This window comes from Apis dorsata, unplaced genomic scaffold (assembly GCF_000469605.1).
Source record: "Apis dorsata unplaced genomic scaffold, Apis dorsata 1.3 scaffold_383, whole genome shotgun sequence".
In the NCBI taxonomy this organism is placed as follows: Eukaryota; Metazoa; Arthropoda; class Insecta; order Hymenoptera; family Apidae; genus Apis; species Apis dorsata.
The window spans coordinates 393,564-416,765 of record NW_006263645.1 but is presented as its reverse complement, the minus strand read 5'-3'; the positions used below and the strand labels follow the sequence as shown (position 1 = coordinate 416,765).

At 22.6% G+C, this 23,202-nt stretch overlaps 4 protein-coding genes across 11 annotated transcripts in view; 1 reads left to right on the top strand and 3 right to left on the bottom strand.

Moving 5' to 3' along the window:
- LOC102673817 (tetratricopeptide repeat protein 37) overlaps positions 1-5,088 on the top strand; it is an 8,680-nt gene extending 3,592 nt beyond the window's left edge. For both annotated transcript variants that reach the window (XM_006619016.2, XM_031512067.1), the window contains 8 exons: positions 224-359; positions 488-855; positions 1,864-2,183; positions 2,393-2,689; positions 2,991-3,248; positions 3,395-3,778; positions 3,935-4,196; positions 4,791-5,088. In XM_006619016.2, coding sequence (XP_006619079.1) covers positions 224-359; positions 488-855; positions 1,864-2,183; positions 2,393-2,689; positions 2,991-3,248; positions 3,395-3,778; positions 3,935-4,196; positions 4,791-4,935 — 2,170 coding nt within the window. In that variant the 3' untranslated portion in view covers positions 4,936-5,088. The remainder of the gene's footprint in view (positions 1-223; positions 360-487; positions 856-1,863; positions 2,184-2,392; positions 2,690-2,990; positions 3,249-3,394; positions 3,779-3,934; positions 4,197-4,790) is intronic.
- A 270-nt stretch (positions 5,089-5,358) lies between these two features.
- LOC102672665 (SET domain-containing protein SmydA-8-like) lies at positions 5,359-10,739 on the bottom strand. 7 transcript variants are annotated; one of them, XR_004150943.1, is made up of 10 exons: positions 10,510-10,734; positions 9,748-10,002; positions 9,442-9,681; positions 9,042-9,195; positions 8,518-8,674; positions 7,899-8,251; positions 7,646-7,810; positions 6,834-6,954; positions 6,475-6,575; positions 5,359-5,639 (listed from the first exon to the last, which is right to left on the bottom strand). XR_004150943.1 is itself a non-coding variant. In XM_031512078.1 (9 exons), the coding sequence occupies exons 1-9, from the start codon at positions 10,645-10,647 to the stop codon at positions 5,496-5,498; spliced, it is 1,653 nt and encodes a 550-aa protein (XP_031367938.1). In that variant the 5' UTR covers positions 10,648-10,738; the 3' UTR covers positions 5,359-5,495. The 7 variants fall into 7 exon arrangements, 4 of the variants coding, with proteins under 4 accessions (XP_031367938.1, XP_006619074.1, XP_006619073.1 ...); XR_422256.2 differs by lacking the exon at positions 7,646-7,810 and having other exon boundaries at positions 10,510-10,736; XM_031512078.1 differs by lacking the exon at positions 7,646-7,810 and having other exon boundaries at positions 6,844-6,954; positions 10,510-10,738.
- A 957-nt stretch (positions 10,740-11,696) lies between these two features.
- On the bottom strand, positions 11,697-18,927 carry LOC102673302 (alpha-aminoadipic semialdehyde synthase, mitochondrial). Its single transcript, XM_006619012.1, has 10 exons — positions 18,670-18,927; positions 18,052-18,534; positions 15,935-16,160; positions 15,473-15,800; positions 14,931-15,291; positions 14,093-14,415; positions 13,154-13,403; positions 12,746-13,009; positions 11,996-12,377; positions 11,697-11,914 (listed from the first exon to the last, which is right to left on the bottom strand). Exons 1-10 carry the CDS (start codon positions 18,691-18,693, stop codon positions 11,799-11,801), a joined length of 2,757 nt encoding a protein of 918 aa, XP_006619075.1. The 5' UTR covers positions 18,694-18,927; the 3' UTR covers positions 11,697-11,798.
- Positions 18,928-19,740: 813 nt separating this feature from the next.
- Positions 19,741-23,202, bottom strand: part of LOC102673428 (general transcription factor IIF subunit 1) — a 4,920-nt gene continuing 1,458 nt past the window's right edge. The window contains exons 2-7 of the mRNA XM_006619013.2: positions 23,010-23,056; positions 22,561-22,932; positions 22,153-22,475; positions 20,828-21,114; positions 20,418-20,755; positions 19,741-20,088 (exon numbers count right to left, since the gene is read on the bottom strand). Of these exons, the coding sequence (XP_006619076.1) occupies positions 19,875-20,088; positions 20,418-20,755; positions 20,828-21,114; positions 22,153-22,475; positions 22,561-22,932; positions 23,010-23,056 (1,581 nt within the window). The 3' untranslated portion in view covers positions 19,741-19,874. The remainder of the gene's footprint in view (positions 20,089-20,417; positions 20,756-20,827; positions 21,115-22,152; positions 22,476-22,560; positions 22,933-23,009; positions 23,057-23,202) is intronic.

The window sequence follows — 23,202 nt, the reverse complement described above, 5'->3', positions numbered from 1 at the left end:
TATATATATATATATATTAATATTGAAAATAAATTCTTAAACAATTTATATAAACTGATCATACAAATTACGTATCTTTTGTACTTCACAAATTATAATATATATATAAATAGATAATTATTAATTATTTAAAAAAAATACATTAAAATTTATCAAAATAGTTTTATTAATTTTATCTTAAAGTTAAGTACTTCTAATTTTATTAATCTATCATTTATTTCAGTCATTGTTGGGAATCACTAGCGGACGCGTATTTTATACGAGGTGCTTATACATCGGCATTAAAATCTTATCAAAGAGTATTAGAATTGTGTCCAAAATCATTGTATCCAATGATACAATTAGCAAACATAAAATTGGTTAGTTATAAAAATTTTACTTATTGGTTACTTTTAAAAATTTTTTATTTTTTATTTGTTACATTTACTTAAAATATTACGAAATTTTTAACAACTATTTTAAAAAACATTATTTTATTATTTTATAGATTATTGGTCAATATAATGAAGCAAAGAATGATTTTGAACATATATTAATATATGAATCACGTTATATTCCTGCTTTAAAAGGATTAGCTGAAACTTGTTTAGCACTAGCAAAAGAATATACTGCTAAACAATTTTTAGGTCGCGCCAATGATTGTTTACAACAAGCAATGAATAGTTTGATAATAGCTATTAAAGAACGTAAGGATACATCTTGTATTTGGAAATTACTTGGTGATATATGTTATAGAGTAGCAATATTACCTGAGAAATACAGTTATTTAAAAGTATCATCCATTTTAATAAAATATGAAGATATAGAAAATATAGTATTGCTTAAAAAACAAGATATGTTCTCCTTATCTATAAGGTATATATGAAACACTAAGATTCTTTATATTATATTCTGGTTCTCTGAATAACATTAATATTCTATGGATTATCTAATGTATGCTTGTTGCTTATGTATGTGAATTTAGGAATTTAGTATTGCAAGCCATTAGTAATATGAGATTTTATATTTGTATATATATTAATATATTAATATTGAATTTTTATGTATTATATATGAATAATAATCAAATAATTGGCATATAAATTAGATTTTCAGTTAGTTTTATTTTTCTTTGTATATTCTTTTTTTTTTCTTTTTATATATTTTATAATAATATCTATAGATAATATAGATCAAATAATTTTTGTTTATTGCATGTATATCTATTATCTATCAATAGTGAAAATTCAACATAATATTATTTTTTTGAAATTACATATTTTTTTTTCTTTCTTTATAATTTGTTTTGGTGTAGGATTTATTCTACTATTATATTCTGGCATAATTTGTGTCGGCACTTTTATTCGGCATTATTGGTATTTTCGGTATTTTTTTCTTTAAATATATTTTATGTACTGTTTCTTTTTTTTTTTATCTGAAATTATAAAAAGAAAGAAAACAAAATAAAATAAATAATTGAAAAATAACAAAACATATACATTTCGTAACAAAAAGATAGTACACTATATATGGACAAAATGTTTTTTAATTTTTGAAATAATATATTGAATTGTTTTTAATATTTATATTATTTATTTAGAATGATTAATTATTTTAATATATTTAAATATGTTTATTATGAAAAAGAAAAATTTTATTATAGAGTATGTTTCGAAAAATCAAAAAATATGTCAAAAAGATAACACAAATTTCTTTAAAAAACTTAAGAATATATATAAGAAAATAATATTTTAATATTTTGTAACTTCATCTTTTTTATAATTGTAATAAATGTTTAGCTATGGATTTAAATAAATTTTTAACAATATTTAAATCTAAAATATATATTTTAAATATAAATAAAATATATATTATATTTTTCAGATGTTATTGTTGTGCACTATCTCTTTCTCCACAATCAGCTTTATTATGGCATGACTTAGCTTTGTGCTATTTAATGCAACTACAATATGATTCATCAATCAATCATAAAAATCTTGCTAGTAAAAGTCTTGCTGCTGCAAAACATGCTGTTAAATTAAATCCTTCAATATGGATACATTGGAATCTCTTGGGAGTTATTTGTATGTCACCATATATAAAAAACTTTGCATTGGCACAACATGCTTATATCATGGCAATTGATATAGAAATAAATAATGCTATAGTATGGTGTAATTTGGGAACATTGTATCTATATACAGGTATTTAAAAATAATAATCTATATAACAACAAATATATTATGTTTTACAATAAAATCATAACATAAACTTTTCTTTAGAATATGTAAAATCATCATGTTTTCCTTTTATATTATATAAAATAAATTGCAATTAAATGTTTAAATAATAATCTCTATAAATATATTTTCATATATAATTCAATGATATAATTGTATATATTTTTTAACAGAAAATTTATATAAAGCAAATGAAGCTTATTCTCGAGCTCAGCGTGCAGATCCAGCATATATAAATAGTTGGATAGGGCAGGCTTTAATTGCTGAAATGATGCATCGAAAAGAAGCAATGGATTTATTTAGACATGCAACACAATTAGGATATCACAGCCAAGCTGCCGTAGGATATACTCATTGGGTACTTGATATGATTTTAAATTCTGATATCAAAAAGAACAGTTTAAATATATATGTTACAGAAAATGTGAATGCTATATTTGCTGCTACTGATGTTATGACATGGTATATAGGTAAGTTTATATTATTTAGAATATTAGAATATTGATTAACAAAACAATCGATTATAATTATTGGTAAATTCGATTATTTGAATAATATCATTAAACAATAAATAAAAGAGAAAAAATTTGTCAAATATTCTTGTATTATATTATTATTTTTATATTTTTATTTTATTTTTCTTTTAATTATTATTTCTTTTAATTATTATTTAGTTATTATTTGTTCGTATTATTTATTAAAATTTAAAAATATAAATATTAGTTTTATGCATTCTATTATAGTATATATATATTGTATTATATATTATAGAAAATCATCCAAATGATTGTTATGCTCGAAATGCATATGGATTACTATTACAAAGACAGAAACTTTATAAATCAGCTGCAGAACAATTTGCAGTAGCTGTATGTAATAGTATTAATAACGAAAAAGATCTAGTCTGTGTAAATCTAGCACATGTATTAATAAAACTTAAAAAATATAACGAAGCTATAAAATTATGTCAAACAGTTCAAAATATCAATTATAATTCTCAATGTCATTTAGCATTGGCTTTATTCAAAGGTAATTATATTTTTATATTAATATGTATTTATTAATATATTATACATGAATGATAATGCCCTGTTAATTTCAAAATAGTATCTTTAATATCATATTTGAAGAAATTTTAAAAGATATAGATTTAATAAAATTTATTTTATTTTTAGCTGCAAAATATGAAGAAGCATATACCACATACGAAACAACGCTGCAGTTTTTGGCGAATACAGAAATAGAGAAATCATATGCATTGTGCGCAATGGGCGCAATAGCATATAGCTTTCAAAAAGTAAATGATGCAAAAACTTTGCTTTTTCAATGCATACAAATACAACCGCCTGTTATAACTGGTCTTTTAGCAGCTGCATCATTAGGAATATTACATGGTGATATCAATTTAACTACATTGGTATTAAATGAATTGCAATTATATGAAAATCATCTTGAATATGGTTATCATGTTGTGAATTTATCTGCATATTTTTATTTAATTGGAAATGATGTTAAAAAAGCTATTACTATTCTTTCTAAAGCAATTTTTACACATCCTAGTAAGTAATATATTCCAAAATTAATTGGAATAATATTGGAAAAATTGGAATAATATTATTCCAAAATTAATAATTCATTCAAAATTAATTATTCATTACAAATCAAAAATATAATTTGATTTGTTTTTGTTTTCAAATAGGATTTTTTATTTGCAGGTAATGTAAAAAATTGGATTCGATTACTCAGGATATTATTGGAAACTAATATATATATGTTTAGTAAATGTGCTCAGAAAGTATTGTTTCTTAATAAATATATTACTTCTGAAAATCATGCACATGTTGCATGTGCTCTATCTTATAGTTATTTTATGCAAAATTTAATACCAGCCAGTATTATAGCCATGCAAAAACTTGTTTTTACTTATCCTGGTAATATTGAAAGCTGGGCTATGTTTATTGCAGTATTTTTATCAAGGTTTGTAAATAAATTTCGATTTTTCAATTTTTTTATTTAATTTTTTAATTAATTTTTTTATTACTAAAATATCTAAAATTTCGATAAAATATCATAAAATATCAATTAAATATCAACTTCTATAAATATATGTTTTATTTCACATTATTATTATACATAAGCGACGACATAATTTTTAAGAGTTGGCACTAGCTATCCTAATAATTCAGTTATATTCAGTTATTCAGTTATTCAGTTATTATTTAAAAACAATTTATGATTATGTACAAATATGCAATAATGGCTGGCAATTTAAAATCATATAGTTGTTGAATATCGAAATTTTGATGTTTAGAAATAAAAGATTTTAAGTGACAAGCGACAAGCAATTCACGTTTTCATTATCTTGAAAAATAGGAATATTATTCCTAAAAGATTTAATAATAGAGTGGGGAAAGTGAGAATATCTTTTCTGGAAGAAGATTATGAAAAACGCAATATTTATTCACTTCATTTGTACAGTTCTATATATTCTTTTTTTTTTCATTTATGAAATATATATGCTATGTATATTTATATTTATATATGTTTCAGAAATTTTAAAATTGTTTACAGGTCTGCAATTAAAAGTCATAAGATTGATATTAAATGGCTCACAATGCTCATAACTAGCATACAAAAAAATTATGAATCTACGAACTTGATGGCTAAATGGTTAAATGACAGCAAAAAAAAATTAAAAGAAATCTCCGTTAAATAAGATAAATTTTTTTCTATTTATAAATTTTAAAATAAATATAATGTAAAATGTAAATAATTTGATACATAAAAAAAATTTTATATATTACGTTTATTATATTATGTTTTAAGATTGATTGAAATAAAGATATATTTTCTTATTAAAAATTTAAAAGATATTTAGATATAATACTTTACATATATCTATATTATCGATTATTTTATTATGTTTTCATGTTCTTAAATAAGTTTTTTTATCTCATATGCAATTCAATTTATTTTTCAATTTAATTTATAAGTTTAAAAAAAATATAAAGTTAGTAAAATAAATAAGTTAAATTACCATAACAATATATCTTTGTATTACATATAAATAATTTGATATCTCATATAATTAATATTTTTTATAATTTAGTTATTAAAAACTCAACAAGACCAAATTTATTTTGATATATTTATTTTTTTAAAAAGGATTTTTACAATTTTTTATAATATTTTTTATAATATTTGTTTCGAACAAATTGAAATTTATTGAATTTACATATTTAAGTATATATTTATTATGATATGTATATATTTATTTTATTTCACATAAAACTGTTTTAAAAGCTTAGTTATTTCTTCTAAATTTTTCTCAGCGTGTTGAGCAATTTTTCCTTCTGGCAGAATTTTTGGTTCATATTTTAATAATTGATAACCATCAATTAAATATTTTTTTGATTCCTGCTATAAAAAGAAAAAAAAATTTATTTATTTAAACATCTTATCTTGAATTCAAATATAAATGACAATATTTATATATAAATTAAATTTTTCTTTTTTATAAATGCATTAATAATTTTTTTATACTTCTATATATACTTCTATATATATTTATATAGTTCTATATATTCTATATATACTTCTATAATATATATAATGAATATTTCTTAATTATTCAAGGAATATTTTATAGATATTATAATCATTAAATTATGAATTTTTATGAAAATACATATTTTTGATATTATGTTTTGCATATTTTACATAAGCAATATAAATATAATATTTACAATTTGTTCGACTAAATATCCAAAAACTGTAGAAAAAAACTACAAAAACCTGTTTGATTAATTCAGATAAATTTGAAAAAATCGATTAAATAGAAAATTAAAGAAAAATAAAAATTAAAAATTAAGAATTTATCTCAATCAGGAGGTACCTCGAGTCAAGGATTTTTTAAATCAATTTAAAGTCTATAATATATTATTAATAAAATTATGTTATAAATAATATTTTTCCAGAAATAAAAAAGTTTATTTCGTAATTTAAATCACGATTAAATAAATAATTAATATTTAGATACATTTTAATTTCATAAAAAAACGCAGTTGAATAATTGGAATATCAACCGGAATAAATCTACTAATTTGATCATTTTATATTTTTTGAATAAATATTATAAGATAAATCTAATTATAATATAAAAAATTCAAATATTTCCGTATATAATAATATAAAATAATAATAATTAAAAATTTTTTTATCCTATATATTTAAATATATGTATTCATGTATTCACCAGTAATGATATCATAGTTTCCTCGTTTTTATATCTTCTACTTAATTCTGCAAGAGCTGCATGTAATTCAAAAAGAATTAAACCTCGAATTCGATTTTCAGCTGAAACAAAAGATACAAATTATTTATCAAATATATGTACAATATTTGTGAATTGATGATTCGTAGTGCAAAAAATATGAAACAAGAATAAAACTTTCTTTGCAATTTTTGTTTTGTATTAATATTTATTAAAAAATTATGATTGAATATTATTTCTTACTATATATGATTTATTAATAACATTAATAGACTGATATATGAATATGTATTAAATATAAATATTTATAATCTATTTTTACAATTAATGAATCCTTATACCTCTATTTACCGATAGCCAAGCATGTTGTAAGATCGGTAAGACGATTGATTATGAGCACGTCCAACTTCAGTCGTCGTAGAGATCGGTTTAGAACGAATAGGGTTTTCAAGAATTTTTCACCTAACATAGTATATTAGGTCAAGTATATTTATATACAAGATGATAAAAACTGACAAACTTTGCCGATATAATTATTTTAAAATAATGTTATATATATGGCATGGATTGATTATTTAGTTATCTTCATTTTTGAGATATAATAAAATGAAGAAATGATAAAATTCGCAAAATTCACACACAAATAATCACATGCATTTCAACTATTAATTTTTAATGATAATCGTAAGATGAAATAAAAAATAAAAAATAAATAAAAATTTGATATAGCAAATATAATTATTCAATATGATCATATAATGAATCTTTAATATTTTTTCATAAATCATAATTCATTTGTATTTATTGTATTCTATATAAATGATTATATTGAAATAAAAGCATTGAGAATTTTTATTAATTATTAAATTTCGTATATAAATAATTATAAATAAAAATAATTATAATGATCCAAAATTCAAAGATAAATTTGTGATCCAAAGTTTGAGGATTCATTCTCACTTTAAAGAGATATCAATGATTAATTCTTAATTCAATAAATTCATTAATCCAAAAACACAAAAAAAAAACAAAATTAATTTTATTATATAATTAGTTCAAACTTTATGAGTATAGCTCAACTTTCACATTAAGTTACAATGACGAGTCAGATCCATCATTCGAGAAGGTATCAAAATAAAAAAGTAACACGAACCAAATAAAGGAAAAATCTATCTAGGCTGGTCCAAACAATTATACAAAATTTCATCAAAATCGGCGTGTATCAGTCACCGATATCATTTTCCTTGTAAAAATGGAATCACATTCGAGAGAGTACACAAATAGTTTTCTTGTTACTTCGTCACAATGTAGTAGTGACCTTAAGTGTCCAATTAAAAATAGGATTAATTTAATTTTATATTTATTAGTTATTATATTCTGAAAAAAGTATATTACATCTCATATACCTGGAACGAGTAATTTAAGCAAAGAATCCAATTTTTTGCATAATTTTATTTTCTCAATCAGAAGATCTTCCTCGATTACCGCCAATCCTCCAGTTTGTTGTCCAATCAATTGAGCCAAGGCGATCGTTACGTCGATGTTATAATAATGATTTGGGTGAAGATTATTTTTATATCGGTCTAGAAATTCTTTACATGCAACAATATCATTTTTCTTCATATTTGATAGGCGTATACCAATGTCTTCCAATATTTTTTCAATTTCTATACAAGAAACGACTGATTCACAAATTCTGCATATATAATCTTGTTCCTGTTCAAGGAAAGTTTTTGGCAATACGTATCCTGAACAATTTCTGAAAATAAATAAAACGAAATTATTTCATTTATTATATTAGATTAGACGTGAAATGAAAATAATTTATTTCTTCAATTTTTTATGGAAATTCTATTAAATGTTTAATAGAAAATTCAAAATTTATATGAAAAATTTGATTTTATTATTTTTATTATTTTCATCAATTTCTTATTCTATATGCGTATACATATTTTACTAAATGGAATTTTTTTAAAAATATTCTTAATTTTAATAATAATTTAAATGAAATTAACACTAACTTACATATTATTGCATTTTAAAGCATTAAACATAGTTTGAAATTCTGTAGGATCTTGACATCGATTACAAATACATTCAAAAAATTTTGTTTTAAAAAGATGATGTCTTCTATTTGCAGTACCCCATAATGGATCAGTATAACATATAGAGATATGATCTCCTAAAATATATTTTTTACAATTATAAAATTATATCTATTTGTAAACAATTAAAAATAAATAATTCGTAATAATTAATGATGATTTTTGAATAATTTATAAAAAGAGAAAAGGGATCTTATAACTTTTATAACACACAATCATTTACCAATCATCGATTTTTTCTTTGTAAATTTTCCTTTTTTTTTTTTTATTTCATTAAATAAATATAACGTATGTATAATAGGCTTTATTTCAATCTATAAATACGTAAATACACAAATCTATTTATATTGCATGCTTATAACACGAAAATGTTAATTATTAATTATTATTATAAAAAAACATATAATTAAATAAATTATCTGAATTTTATATGAACATAATCACCTTTCGTAATAGGTAGTGCAGCACGAATAATCAATCCTCCCATATCAGTGAAACTTTTTGAGCAATTGGCTCTACAATTATGCTCAAGTAATGATGCCATTTCATAAACCGCTACATATGGTGACTCAGTTAATGGAACTTCGTGACCATTAACCTGTAATTTAATCTATTTATGTATTATTTATGTATTTTTAAAAAACAATGATTGACTATTCAAAACTACTAGTCTTCCAGCCTCCAAACATAGAGTAAAATATAGAGTTCATAAACATAAAAATAAAAATAAAATTTTATTGTATATACTATTGGAATATATCAATTCAATTTTTCAGATTATCAAGAAAATATGTGGCCAAAAATTTTGATATTCTATTATAAATTTACAGTACTAAATTTTTACCTGCAAGATGCCAATGATTGTTACAATTTCTTCTTCCGATATGTCATCTGCCTTGAAAAATCTTTTGATAAAATGAGCAATATTTAATGACTCCTTAGAATTATTTATTTCATTGCAGTGACTTTCGAGGGATATTAACTTTTTATAAGATTCTGGATTAGTATCCTTCAATGACAAAGCTCTTATAATATTTATGCATTGATAACTCGGATGGGGATAGCCAAATTCGGTTATTGAAATCTGCGATATTGCATATGTTTTTCTCAATGAATTTTAAAAATTTACAATCTTGAGAATAATAATTACCTTAGAATCTCTGCGAGAAGAAGAAAATTTACATTCCAATCCATGTTCCTTACAATTTTGACAAAGAGGCCAGCCACATTTTTCGCAAGGTGTTGCAATTTCTTGATTTAAAACTGTATAACATTGAAGGCACACTGGGACACTGTTATACATAAGACCTGTTATCAGGGGTTGATCATCCCGTAGAATAATTTCTCCAACTTTGATATTTCTCGTAGCTACGTAATGACGACCCAAAGAAGGATTTTCTGCTAACTTTAAAATAATAAATGTATATATAATTAATTAATCATAAATTTTTGAATTATTAATATATAAAATATAATTACGAAAAATAAAATAATTGGAATATTTCATGAAAAACTATAGCAAAGTATTACTCTTTATTAAATAACTGTTTAATAAATAAATTAAATTTTAAATTTCTATTAAAAAATATAATAGTACGTAATAATAATACAAAAGTAAAAACAAATAAAATTATAATGAAGACTCATTTTTGAATAAATGACCTGCAATAAAAAATATTTGAGATTTGATAATTCAATTCAAATAAAGTAAAAAAATTATATAGGATTAATATATGATAATATGAGTTGCAAAAATTATTTAGTAAATATCATAAATCAAAAAAATGTTATTAAAATAGTTATCGAGCTCTATAATTAGCCATGATATTATTTTGTTATATTTTAAAATAATAATAATGAGAAATTGATTAAATAAAGATTAATAGAAAAATATTAATAAAATATTTCTAACCTTAAAGGATTTACAAATTTTTGAATGTTTTTTCCAATCTTCTTTTTGATGTTTCTTGCTGCAGTAATAAACATTTTCACAGGCACTGCACTTATGAATTGAATGTCCTCCACAAATCACACAAGTTTGAGATTCCATTGCTTTTAACAGTTTTGTTTTGTAGAAAGAAATGCATACATTAAATTAATTATACATATAACGTATAATTATGACGAGGTAATCTATTATATATGTTAAAAACTTAAAAAATTTGTAGTAAAATTTAAACAAATAATTTATTCAATTACTAATTAAATAACAATTAAATAATAATTTAATTATACAAAATTGAGCAACATTTTTGAATGAATTAATAAATTTATTTAGTACATATAAATATATCATCATGACTTTATATACATGTCTTTATATACATTATTTAATAATATAATTTATAACAAATAATACATCTTTTTTAATTATTCCAATTCCAAGAAATTCTAAATTCTAATAAATAAATTTTTTTTATTTAATCTAAGATCTTTAGAAGAACTTTCAATATAATATAAAAATTCGATAAAAATATTTTTGATATTTTTATCAATTTAATTACAAGAATTATAAAAAAATTTTTTTAAATTTTAAATTGTATTACAAATGTAATACTATTATTTATTCCTATAAAACAAAATTAGTCAAAATCGTCTACTTAAACTAAATAAATCCAAAAATAATTTATAAAGTTCAATGTTTTGTAACACATTGAATAAAAACTACTTTATAAAGGAATAACTGTCCGTCTTTACAGTGAAATATATTCTAACTACTAAACGTACCTAACAATTTGCTTCAGAGCAAGTTGAATTCCAGAGTAGAATCTATTTATAGAAGAATAAAAGTACTTGTGCATATATCTACACAAGCAATTATATGTTTAAATAGAATGTACACAATGTTACATAATTTAATGTTAATCCATAACTATTATAATTTTTCATATAAGAAACAAATTTTGAATAATAATTTACGTGGATTAATATCAAGATTAAATTCGTGAATCTTAGAGGAACCTAAGATGAGAGATTGTACAATAAGATATGTATAAAAATGATAAAAAATAGAAATGATAAAAACGTTTTAATAAAAAATAAATAATATTTTTTATTAATATTTTTATAATAATTGTAAAGAAAATATTAAAGATATTATATAAGGATAAATTAATGCGATAAATCAATATTATTAGTAAAATTCTTTCTATTTTATTTACACAATGTTTAGAATCACTTGGAATTAATATCATGAAAAGATTAGAGCCATTTGGACGTTTCAAAAAATTCAATTCCTTCGGCTTTTAATCGATTCAATATAGGTCGATAAATATCCGGAGTAAATGGAAGGATCACACCTCGTTTTTGAATTTCACCTATTAACAGGAAATGAAAAATAAACAAATAGAATTTGTCAATTTTAAAAATTCCAATTAAAAAAGAAAAAAGAATAATACCGTCAAGGATCATTTTAACTGCGATTGCTGTCGGATATCCGACTGTTCGTGCCATAGCAGAGTAACCTTGTCTATCGCCGTATAATACTAAATTAATTTCTCTGTTTTCTCTCTTATTGTCGGGCCAGAGTATACCCACGTCATGCCTTAAAATTACCAGATCCCGTTCGTTTTGATCGTAGCATAGCTTCTTCGATAAGTAATGGGTTAATGTATCGAGCGGAGTGTTTAACTTTAATACTAAATCTTCTTGAAGAAGGCCTAAATCTTCGATTGCTTTCACGCCTTCTTCCGAATTTAACACTTCTGCTAATTTTCTCTTTAAATTTTCGTAAAAAATATTGTCATTTGCTAAACCAAGTAGGTTGCAAATTAATACTCTCTGAAATAATAAATCGATAAATATGTGAACCGCGTTTATACGTATATGGATATTAATATTAATTAATATCCATATAAAAAAATAAAATAAAATTCATAGAACAGATTCCTTATATCAATTCTAAACATCAAAGCAAAAACGACAAATTAATATACAAAAATATCAAGACTTATGTATCAAATTACAAATAATTAAATTTTTACATTGAAGTAAGACAAAAATAAACTTAAATCGTTAATAAATAAGCCTTTTATAGATAAATAATCAAAATTTTTGCAGATATAGTAAATTTTGTATTTGTTGTAATCTCTCAAATTGACTTTTTCCATGATTATAGTGACACTTTGCATACATATATATATACATACCCATGTAATATCTGGACCATTTGGATGTAAACTTGGATGTGGATTAGAATCGGTTAACCGAAGATATTGTAAAGTTCGTATAGTATTAGAGAAACCTTTGAATCTTAATGTGCCTCGTAGAATCGTGTGGACATTATTAAGTCCGTATAAATCTTTATAAATCGTACTATCTCGATTTGGAAAACCTTCCAGCGCAAAACCGGGTAAAAAATCTAAATCTTGAACCGCAGACATAAGACTTCCTCCTGATTCTATTTCTACAACCTTTACAATGGAAACAAAATTTCAAGATTTCTCATTGGGGGAAATATGGTGATGAAGATTATCAGATAAATGTTTATAATATTTTAAAATGATGAGCCACTTTTGTTTGGAGATATTTTAATTGTAAATTGTATTTTTGCTTACTTGTCTATTAGAATAATATTTGGCCGATGCCAAAGTATTGAGCAACACTCCTCGTGGTGACCAATTAAATTTATATCGTAGGGGATTGGATGAACATTCTGGTGCGGGTAAACCGCCACACCAGGAAATAAAAGACTCGATTTTCCCACCAGCTTGTTTAACATTGTCGAAACATTCTAAAGCTAGCAAGTGATCGATACCAGGATCTAAGCCTATTTCATTAAGTATAGTTACTTCTGCTGCTACAGCCCTAATAATTAACATTTTAATATATTTAATCGTTATCATTTATTTCTATTCATATAAATGATATCTTTAAATATATAATATATTGTATAGAGAAATGAATGGTAAAACGAATTTCCAATTTTATATTTTTTCCAAATATTTTAAATTATTCTAATTTTTTGCATAATTATGATTTTCTTAATAGTAATGCCTAGTTAACTGTCTCAGAATAAGCACTAGAACTTGTTATTTATTCGAGAAGATAGTTATTCTGAAAATTGACAGTCTCTTCTTTTTCGAAGTAAAAGTCTTGTAATGCGTATCTTAATCAATATACAACATATTGCAGGCATCGATTCAAGCAATGGGTTAAATAAATAGCTGACTAAACAATACTAGAAATGATACAAATGATGTTTTAGTTTAGTTTTAAATGAGCTATTAACTTAAACCGCCTCCATCAATGCTTTTTATATATATGTCTCAAAAAGTAGAATTCCAATTCTAGAAATTGGTAGAAATAAATAATTAAATGAACAAACAATTTTTTAATTCGTTCAATTAACCAAGCAATATCTAGTAAGTAATATCATTTGGAATTATTACAGATGCCTTTATTATAAATATTATATGAAGAGATCAATTTATCAGAAGATCAGAATACCATCCTTTTCCTCGTTTTTGTTAATATCTATTAAAATTATTACTTACTCTTCGTGTAAAGATTTAACATCTTCATTCATATAACTTGCCGTTACTAAATGAGTTTTAGCATGTATGCATGCATTTGCAACGACGTGGTGTAAAGAGTAAGGCAATAGAGAAACCACTACATCCGCCGATTTAACAATGTCGTTTAACGTATCAGGACGTTCAACAACATTCAATAAAACTGGTTCCACGCCAGGAAAATTATTTGCTAAAATGTCTGCCTCCTCTTTCAATTGAGATGCAACAATTAAACGTATGTTGTTATCTCTGTGTAAATATTCGACCAACGGGCCGGAAACATGTCCAGCACCAAGGACAACAACCTATTCACAAAATAATATATTTTAATGTATTACAATTAATTATTAATTGTAATTAATATCTATAATATATCTAATATCTAAAAGATTTTATTTTTAAATAAAAAATTTAATTCGATATGAAATATCTAGTATATACATATGTGCATTGATTTTTAAAGAAATTAAAGAATCCAATTTGAAAATGTTGTTTCTTATAAAACTTGCTATATGGAATAGCAATTTTTAAACTAAAATCTGTGAAAACTCCTAGAAGCTTTCAGAATTAATTAATTGATGCAAGTGATTTTTCAAATTAAAATTCTTTTTTTTTTAATAATATTATGAAAAAAATATAAAAGAAATATTGTTCAATTAATCTTTCATTACAACCAGCCAATAATATATTTTATGTAAATTCAATTTTTAAAAAACTTAATTAGGGCTCCAATTATAAAAATTACTTTTATAACATTATTTTATACTTATCGCAAAAATTTATTTTGTGAAAGTGAAGAATAAAGATTTTATTTTTATACCTTTTTACTTTGTGCTTTATCATCTGCTTTATGTTTACAGCGATGATTCAACAATCTTAATTCTTGAATATATTCAAAATTAGGTGTTAGCCGCCCATTAGATGCGATTATTGCACCATGTACAGCTGGATTGAAATTATGTTCCTCCAACGGTGCCTTTGCATCCGATTGAATAATATCTAACGCATAAGGATACAAAAGATTTCCAAAGAAATCTGTAGATTCTTTTGGCAATTGAGTTGGCATATTGTCGATTGAACAGACTAACACCCCGGGTCCTTTAAAAGATTTCGTATCCTTGTTACGATCAGCATCGTATAAACAAAATGGTGTGTCAATAGTTGTGCATTCGTTCATGAATCTAGGAAAATTTTAGAAATAAACACTTGCATTTATTTAAGTTAAAATCTTTTAAGCATCTTTGATAAATTATTGACATTTAAATTATTGACAAACAATGAAACTTATATTACTACTATACATTTATTCATATCGCAAAAAAAAAAAAGTTTTAAATTAATATTAATATTGATTTTACTCACTCGATACTGCCTCCAGGATCTGCAGATATATCACAGATAGCTAACATTCTGTGAGGTAAAGAGGGTGCACCAACGCTTGATGGTAGCCAAGGTGTATAAGCTGGTCTTAACAAGTATTTCGCATCTGGTATCGTTACTAATTTAGGCGAATCGACTGCCCAATAAATACCATTAATTATCACTGATGCATATGGTGCAATCGTTTTGCTGAAAGTCGAAATATATCTCTCAGGATGCTTATCACATTCTTCAGAATCAAATCCACCTCCATCTTTCCTTTCTAGATGATGTCTTCGTCTTACCTCACATCCATATATCTTTGTCGTATCTGAAACAATAGAAGAGATAATAATAATTATTTTTAATGTTTTAAATGAATCATACATATAAAAAAAATATCCATAAAATAGTTGCAAGATTAATATATTTTCAGGGGATCAGAAATAAACTTGCAATACTTACCACCATGTTCAGCAACCTTTTTCAGCATTTCAGGTGGTACATATTCGTGTGGAAGCTCTTGAAAAACTTCTTGTCCTCCTTGACTCACATTACCACTACCGGTGAAAATGAAAGTCAATGGTCCAATTGATTTTGGCATGGCACCTAATGCTATTTCATATCCTGCATCTCGTATAGCTTGTCGTGCCATAGATGAATCTCTATAATTGTGCGCTGGTCCAATATGCTGTAAACAATAATAATCGTTATTTAGGTATATATAAATTTATATAAAATTTAATAATAATAATTTAATTTATAATATATTCCTTTATTTTATATAAATAAATATAATAAATTATATAATAAATTACAATTATTATGCTTTATTTTTACAAAATATATTAATATTTTTGATAATATTGATTTTTTTGTTATGTCAAATTATAATATATTAATATAGTATATTATAATAAATTTTTATTCCATATTATTTTTCTCTTTTTTTTATTATTTATCTTTCTTTATCTATATTTATGTTTTATTTATGATATTCTAAAGATGATGCTGATTTCACAATTTTTATCCTATCTCTATTCTTCCTCCACAATTTACTCTCCTTATCTATACTCAAGCTACAAAATTTGTGCGCTTGAAAGACGATTCCAATATCTGACTAACATTATATATATAATTTTTAAAACAAAAAATATATAAAATATATATATAATAAAAATATATATAAAATATATTAAGATATATAAAAATAATATATATGTATATATGTATGTATATGTAATAAGTATTAATATAATTCTTATCATGATAAAAAATATAATTAATTATATAATTATATAATTAATTAATTTATACAGGATATTTCAGATAAAAACTATTAAAATTTATAATAATAAATTTATTAATTTTTTATATTTAATAAATTTAAGAGCAAAGAATGTTATTATGACATATATGAGTCTATTCATCTTCGTTCTAGAGATATGAAAAATGAAGTAATATAAATCATAAATAATCAAATGCATTCAAGCTTTTAAGGAAATATTTATTTCTGATAATCTAATAATCGATCACTTAAAATGATATTTTAGATTAATTTACATAACATAAATAATAATTGGTATGAACAAGAAGATAGCACAGATTCATCTCTTTCTATGCATTGACTAGAAAAAATTTCATTCAGAAATGTTATATTTCTTTTATTAATTATTATGTAAATATAAATATAAATCATTATCAGTATAAAATTTTAAATAAATTTCAAATAAAATCATTAAAAGCTGAAATATATTTAATTATATCATTTTATCTTTCATATTTCGACAACAAAAACGAACTGGTGTAAAATGTAATATTTTTTGTTCAGAATATAACCCAGAATATAACCCAGAATATATCCCAAATTTGTTAACAAACTATGTTAGAAATTGAACATTAAACATTAAAACATGTTAGAAATCAAGACTTCTTTTTTTTTTAAAATTGCATAAAAAAGGCACAGGAGCGATTCGATATAGTTCTTTCATCAAAAATCTTTTTCCCATTTCACGATTAAATCTTCTAAAAAGATTAAATCAGTATTTTTTAATTTAACCGTTTCGTTATTATATTATTTATTTTAACAATGTAAATTTTGCCATTTTCAATTTTAACTCAATTATTTTTCATAAAAATCTCTGTAAGAGCTGTGTCTATAATTCAGCTGTAAAGATCCAAAATGGTCATTTAAGATCTTTCTATAATAATTAAATCTGATTTCATTCAGGACATCATAACTTTATTAAAAGATTCCTATCATAAATCATTCGATAAAAATAAAGACTAATTTCGCAAAATAAGACTAATTTCTTTTGATGTCTAAAAAAAATTCAACGATTTTTTCTAAATTTTCTGTTACTAACATCGGAATATTGGAATATTCTATTTTAAAATCAATTTTAAAACTATAAAATATAATAAAAATTAATTATTTATATTTTCACTATATAATATATCAAATATAAAGAGAAGAGATAATTTGGAAAAGACAATCAATCAAAAATATTTAAAAAATTCACTTTATTAATTTTAAATTATTAATTTAACTTAATTAATTTTTTAATTTGAATTAATCTTACCATGAATGGTGTATGGTGTCCTAATGCAAGTAATCTTAATCCAAGACCATGTAATATATTTACCATGCCTGCTACACCAGCATATTTTCCAAACGCAACCACTCTTTGTCCGTTAATATCTGTTAATTTCTCATAATCTACCAAACGTATATTCTTTTCAAGTATAGCATCTAGAAGTGGCATATTACTTTCTTGTGCCTTGATGGTATGAGAAAAAAAACAATAAGTTTTATTGGATATAAGTTGATCCACAGGAACTTGTTTCACTCCGAAAATAACAGAAGCAGAACTAATATCCTCTTGCAATATAGCACCTGCAGCTTGATAGGAATGCGCAGGATAAGCTCTTCTATTACTAGGTTGTACAATTACTTTTACTCCTGCTCTAATTAATCGACGAACATTCGCAGGTGCTAAAGGAGCTCTTCTTTCCCATACTGATTGATCTTCTCTTCTAATTGCTATTATTTTACCTTTCAAGTTCTATGAAAAATATTTTTAATTAAAATATTTTATAACATTAATTTTTGTCTTTTTGTTATTTATTAATTATAAAATATTATATACAATATTTATTTATTTATATTATTATTGTATTATATAATATATTTCTCTTACATTAATACCACGAACTGAAGACATATTATTTATTCTCAATAAATTCACATTAAATTCGCAATTGCGTAATTAAAGAATCTTCAATGTTTCTCTATATAATCATATAAAGAATATAAAAAAAATTATGAAAACAATATTTAATATTCACTAAATTCATTAAAATCACGATAATAAGACAACAATTATACAATATATATGTAATATGGTTACTTCTATTTTAAATTAAAGTTACTGTATTACTATGTGATAGTTGGGTCAGTGAGGGCAATACTGCAAAAACTCAGAATTATAATATCACTGATAAGCTCAAAGTCACAACTTTATCAAATGATTTAAATTTCTTCAATCATGTGATTTCTATCATTTTTCATTATATAGATTTGAACTTCATATATTAGGCATAGCTTAGTTTTTAACTTCTTTTAATATAATAAAGAACGTAATGAATGAAATTTTTAGTTATTTATGTGTTAATAAATTACCATTCATTAATTATTTTTGTATAAATAATAGAAATTTGATTTCATATTATCATAGATCAATAGAGAATAGATTAATAATAATTCGTATTTGCTAAAGCTCTTTATCCTCTTATCCTATTTCGCCTTATGTATTTTTTTCTTATTATAATTATCTTATTTAATTATAATTAAATATTATAATAATAAATTAAATAAAAATAAAATAAATAAGAACAGAATAAAAATTAATAATAATTTCTAATCATAAATTTTTATATAACTTTAATTATACTAACATTGAATTATTTATATAATTATAATGAACTAAATTAAAATTTTTTTTTCTTATCCATAAATTGATTTATATTTTCTGCATTCATTTTCTTCCTCTTTTTTACAATGATTTCAAAAATTTCCCGCCATTTTTTTTCTTTTCTTTTAATTTTTTTATATGTATATGCTCCCATTTTTTTTCATTTTTATATAATTTTTATTTTTTATATAGTTTTAATTTCATTCATTCTTTCTTTATTTCATTTTTAATCTAAATCTAATTAATCTGTCATTCATTATTAGAGAATAAAGTAATTATTAAATAAAAGAAAAAATATTTTTTTATTCCATATATTTTATTCTTATACAAAGTATTATTTTTACATATGACATAAAATAAATAAGATATTAAGATTTAAAATAGAAATTATGCTATAAATTATTTTACTAATATAAAAATATTAAAAAATATCAATTAGATTGTGTTTTAATAGATAAGTACATTTTATTTTTTATTGTCTGTTTGGTTGGATTAATTTTTTTCAAAATTTGAGTCATTACATTAACTAATTGCTCAGAAGTAAGACCAGTTTTTTTCGATTTGAACTTTTGTAGAAGTTCCGTTGTTGTCATTGGTTTACGCATAAGATATCGTCGTACTGCATCTTCTGTAATTCCAGATTCACTGCAACATAATTATATTAAAAATTATTGCAGAATTATAAATATCTTTCTAAATTATAATAATAAAAGATTTGTCATAATATGAGAAAACTAAAAAAAAAAAAAAAATAAAAATTCAACAAATATACTTAATTCAAAATAATAGCAATAAATTATTTTATAATAGTACTTTGTTAAAAATATTTTTAAATAATTAATTAATTTTAATTAAATAACAAAATAGATTTATAATAATAACCATAAAATAATATCTGAAAAAACTTATAAAATTAAGAAATATTATTATAATATTTTTATAATTTACAATTATATTAATATTAATTATCATACCTAACTCCTGGAATATAAGAATTTACTGGCACTAAATTAAAATTATCCAATTTTAATTTTTTCGCTTGTGATAAATCTGGAGATCCTGATTGTTTTCTTTTTAAAGAATCTGATATTCCAGCAGGTGTAGGTGTTGCAGATCTTGAGCTATGTGCACTATTAGATCTTTTATTATCTTTTTCTTTTACTGTATCAGATTCTGAATCTGAATCACTAGAAAAATCACTAGAAGAATCTTTTCCTGATGTAAGTTTTTTTAAATCCTTTTTCTTAGACTGTTTTTTCTTTTTCTTTTTATCTCTTTTTTTATCTGTATCTTTATTAATCTTGTCTTTATCCTAAAAAAATCAGTAAATAAAATATTTTATTTAAAATAAATATTATCATAATATTCAAACTTTTAATTTTACCTTCTCATCTTTATCTTTATGTTCATCATCATCATCTTTTTCATCATCACCATCTTTTTTATCCGTTTGTTCTTCATCATCTTCGTCATCTTCATCAGAAGCAAGCAATTTTCTTAATGCATCTTCTTCTGCAACTGATTTAATCTCTTTTTGTTGTTCCAATTCTGATTCAGAATCTGATGAATCAGAAATATAATCACATTCTCGACCTTCTTCATCCCCATCATCACTCTCTTCAAATGCTTCATCATCTGAGGCATTTTTCTTCTTTTTTTTCTTAATATCAACTAATATAAATATTTAAATTATTAAATTAAATTATGATAAAAATATAGAAAAATTATTTATTGCATTATATGCAAATTTTGTTATTAAAATAAATTCATAATACAGATAAATCTCAGTAACTCGAATCTTTATAATTCAAAAATCTCTTTAAGATTACAATAATGTTCATTTTCTTCAGCTGTGAAAATCTTAACATATTTAAATTTAAACTAAAAAAAGTTTAACTAACTTTAATTCAAACATTTTTTTGAGCTACATAATTTTATTCCTGCAATTCGACTTTAAAATAGTCCAATCTCTAAGTCGAAATTTACTTTAATGATTATTATATTATATTATATTATTATTTTACTCTATTATATGATATTATAATTTTTACAATTATATATCAGAAACATAATCAATAAGTGATTATGACTTCATTTTTTTTTTAAACTACCTAAAAATAAAATGATATATACAAATTTTTTTTTTTAATTTTTCTAATTAAAGAAAATATTAACTTTTCTAAAATCTCTATATATTAAATTTTCACTTGTTAAATTTTTTTTGTCAAAAAGTTGAAATCTTTTTCTCTCGAAATTTTAGTTTTTTTGAAATTTGAGTTATTGAGATTCGACTGAATATCTATTTGCATAATTGAATCATATAATCTATTATAAATTATTTCTTTCAAAATTATTGGACATATCAATTTATTATGAAAATATTAATACTATGCAAATGTCTAAAAATTCAAATATCAATTTATTATAGAAATAGGAATTAGATAAAAATTTTATATGAATCATATAATAATCATATAATACAAAAAAAAGAAAAAAAAAAATAAAAGAGAAGTGTTATAACTCTATTCTTATTCGCTTTCAAATGCATTTTTTTGCATAGTAAAAATATTAATTTTATAAATATATAATTAACAATCTTATCATATTATTATATTAATAGCAAAAATAAAGAAAATGTGGTAATAACTAGACAGCTATTAAGAATAATTACCACATGCATTTCTTAAGAGTATCAGATATAACATCCACCTTTGCCTTTCTTTTTCTTCTTAGTATCATCTTCTTCGTCAGAATTTTTTTTACTTTCATTATCATCACTAAGAGAATCATCATCGTCGCTATCCATCCACTCATCCATTTCGGATATTTTTAAATCTTTCTCTTTCTTACTCGGCTTTTTACCCTTCCCACCTTCTATTATTTCTTCATCATCTGCACCTTCTTCATCATTTCTAAGTCTTTTCCGTAACATTAATGAAAAATAATTCATTACTTTATTTCTACGACTAAATTCTTGCTCTGCTTCTTCTGCACTCAAAGCTTTGTATCTCTGAATTGGTTGAAAATTATACCTAAATATAATTATATACATTATATAATTATATACATTAAAATTTTAATAAAATACAACTTAAATAATTCAAATAATCAAATCACCATTCATGCAATGGAAAAGCTTCTATAGCTCCATCAGCAGCATGTGTAAAAACATAATATGCAGCATTTTCACTCACACCACCTTCTCTTATGCCTTTAAATTTTTTTCCAGTTTTTCCTCCAGATTTTAAAATCCAAGGTTGATCTTCTGGCTTGTATTTTCTGCTTGTAATACCAAATTTTTTTCTTCTTGCTTCTTCTCTTGCATCTCGCCCAAATTCAGATCCAGCTCCAAATTTTGGCATTTCCTCTTCTATTCCTTTATATTCCTTCATATTATTTTCACGTTCCATTTTCACTTGAGTCCATTTTGAAAAATCAACATTTAATGTTGCATTAAAACGCATCACATTGTGTTTTTTTTTATTATTTCTAAAATAACAATATAATATTTTATTTAATAAAATTAATTCTATAAAAATATTTATAATTAAAAAAAAATTACATACTTTGGTACTCTGATACTAAATTCTTGTATGGAAGGTACAACTGAAACCTAAAATTACAGTTATAATAATAACTATTATAGTTATAGTAAATAATATTATTATCTAATTTTAATCATGCTTTTTTTATTTATATATTATATTAAAAATAAAAAAAGAATAATTTTTTTTAAATATACATAATACTATTGTTCAA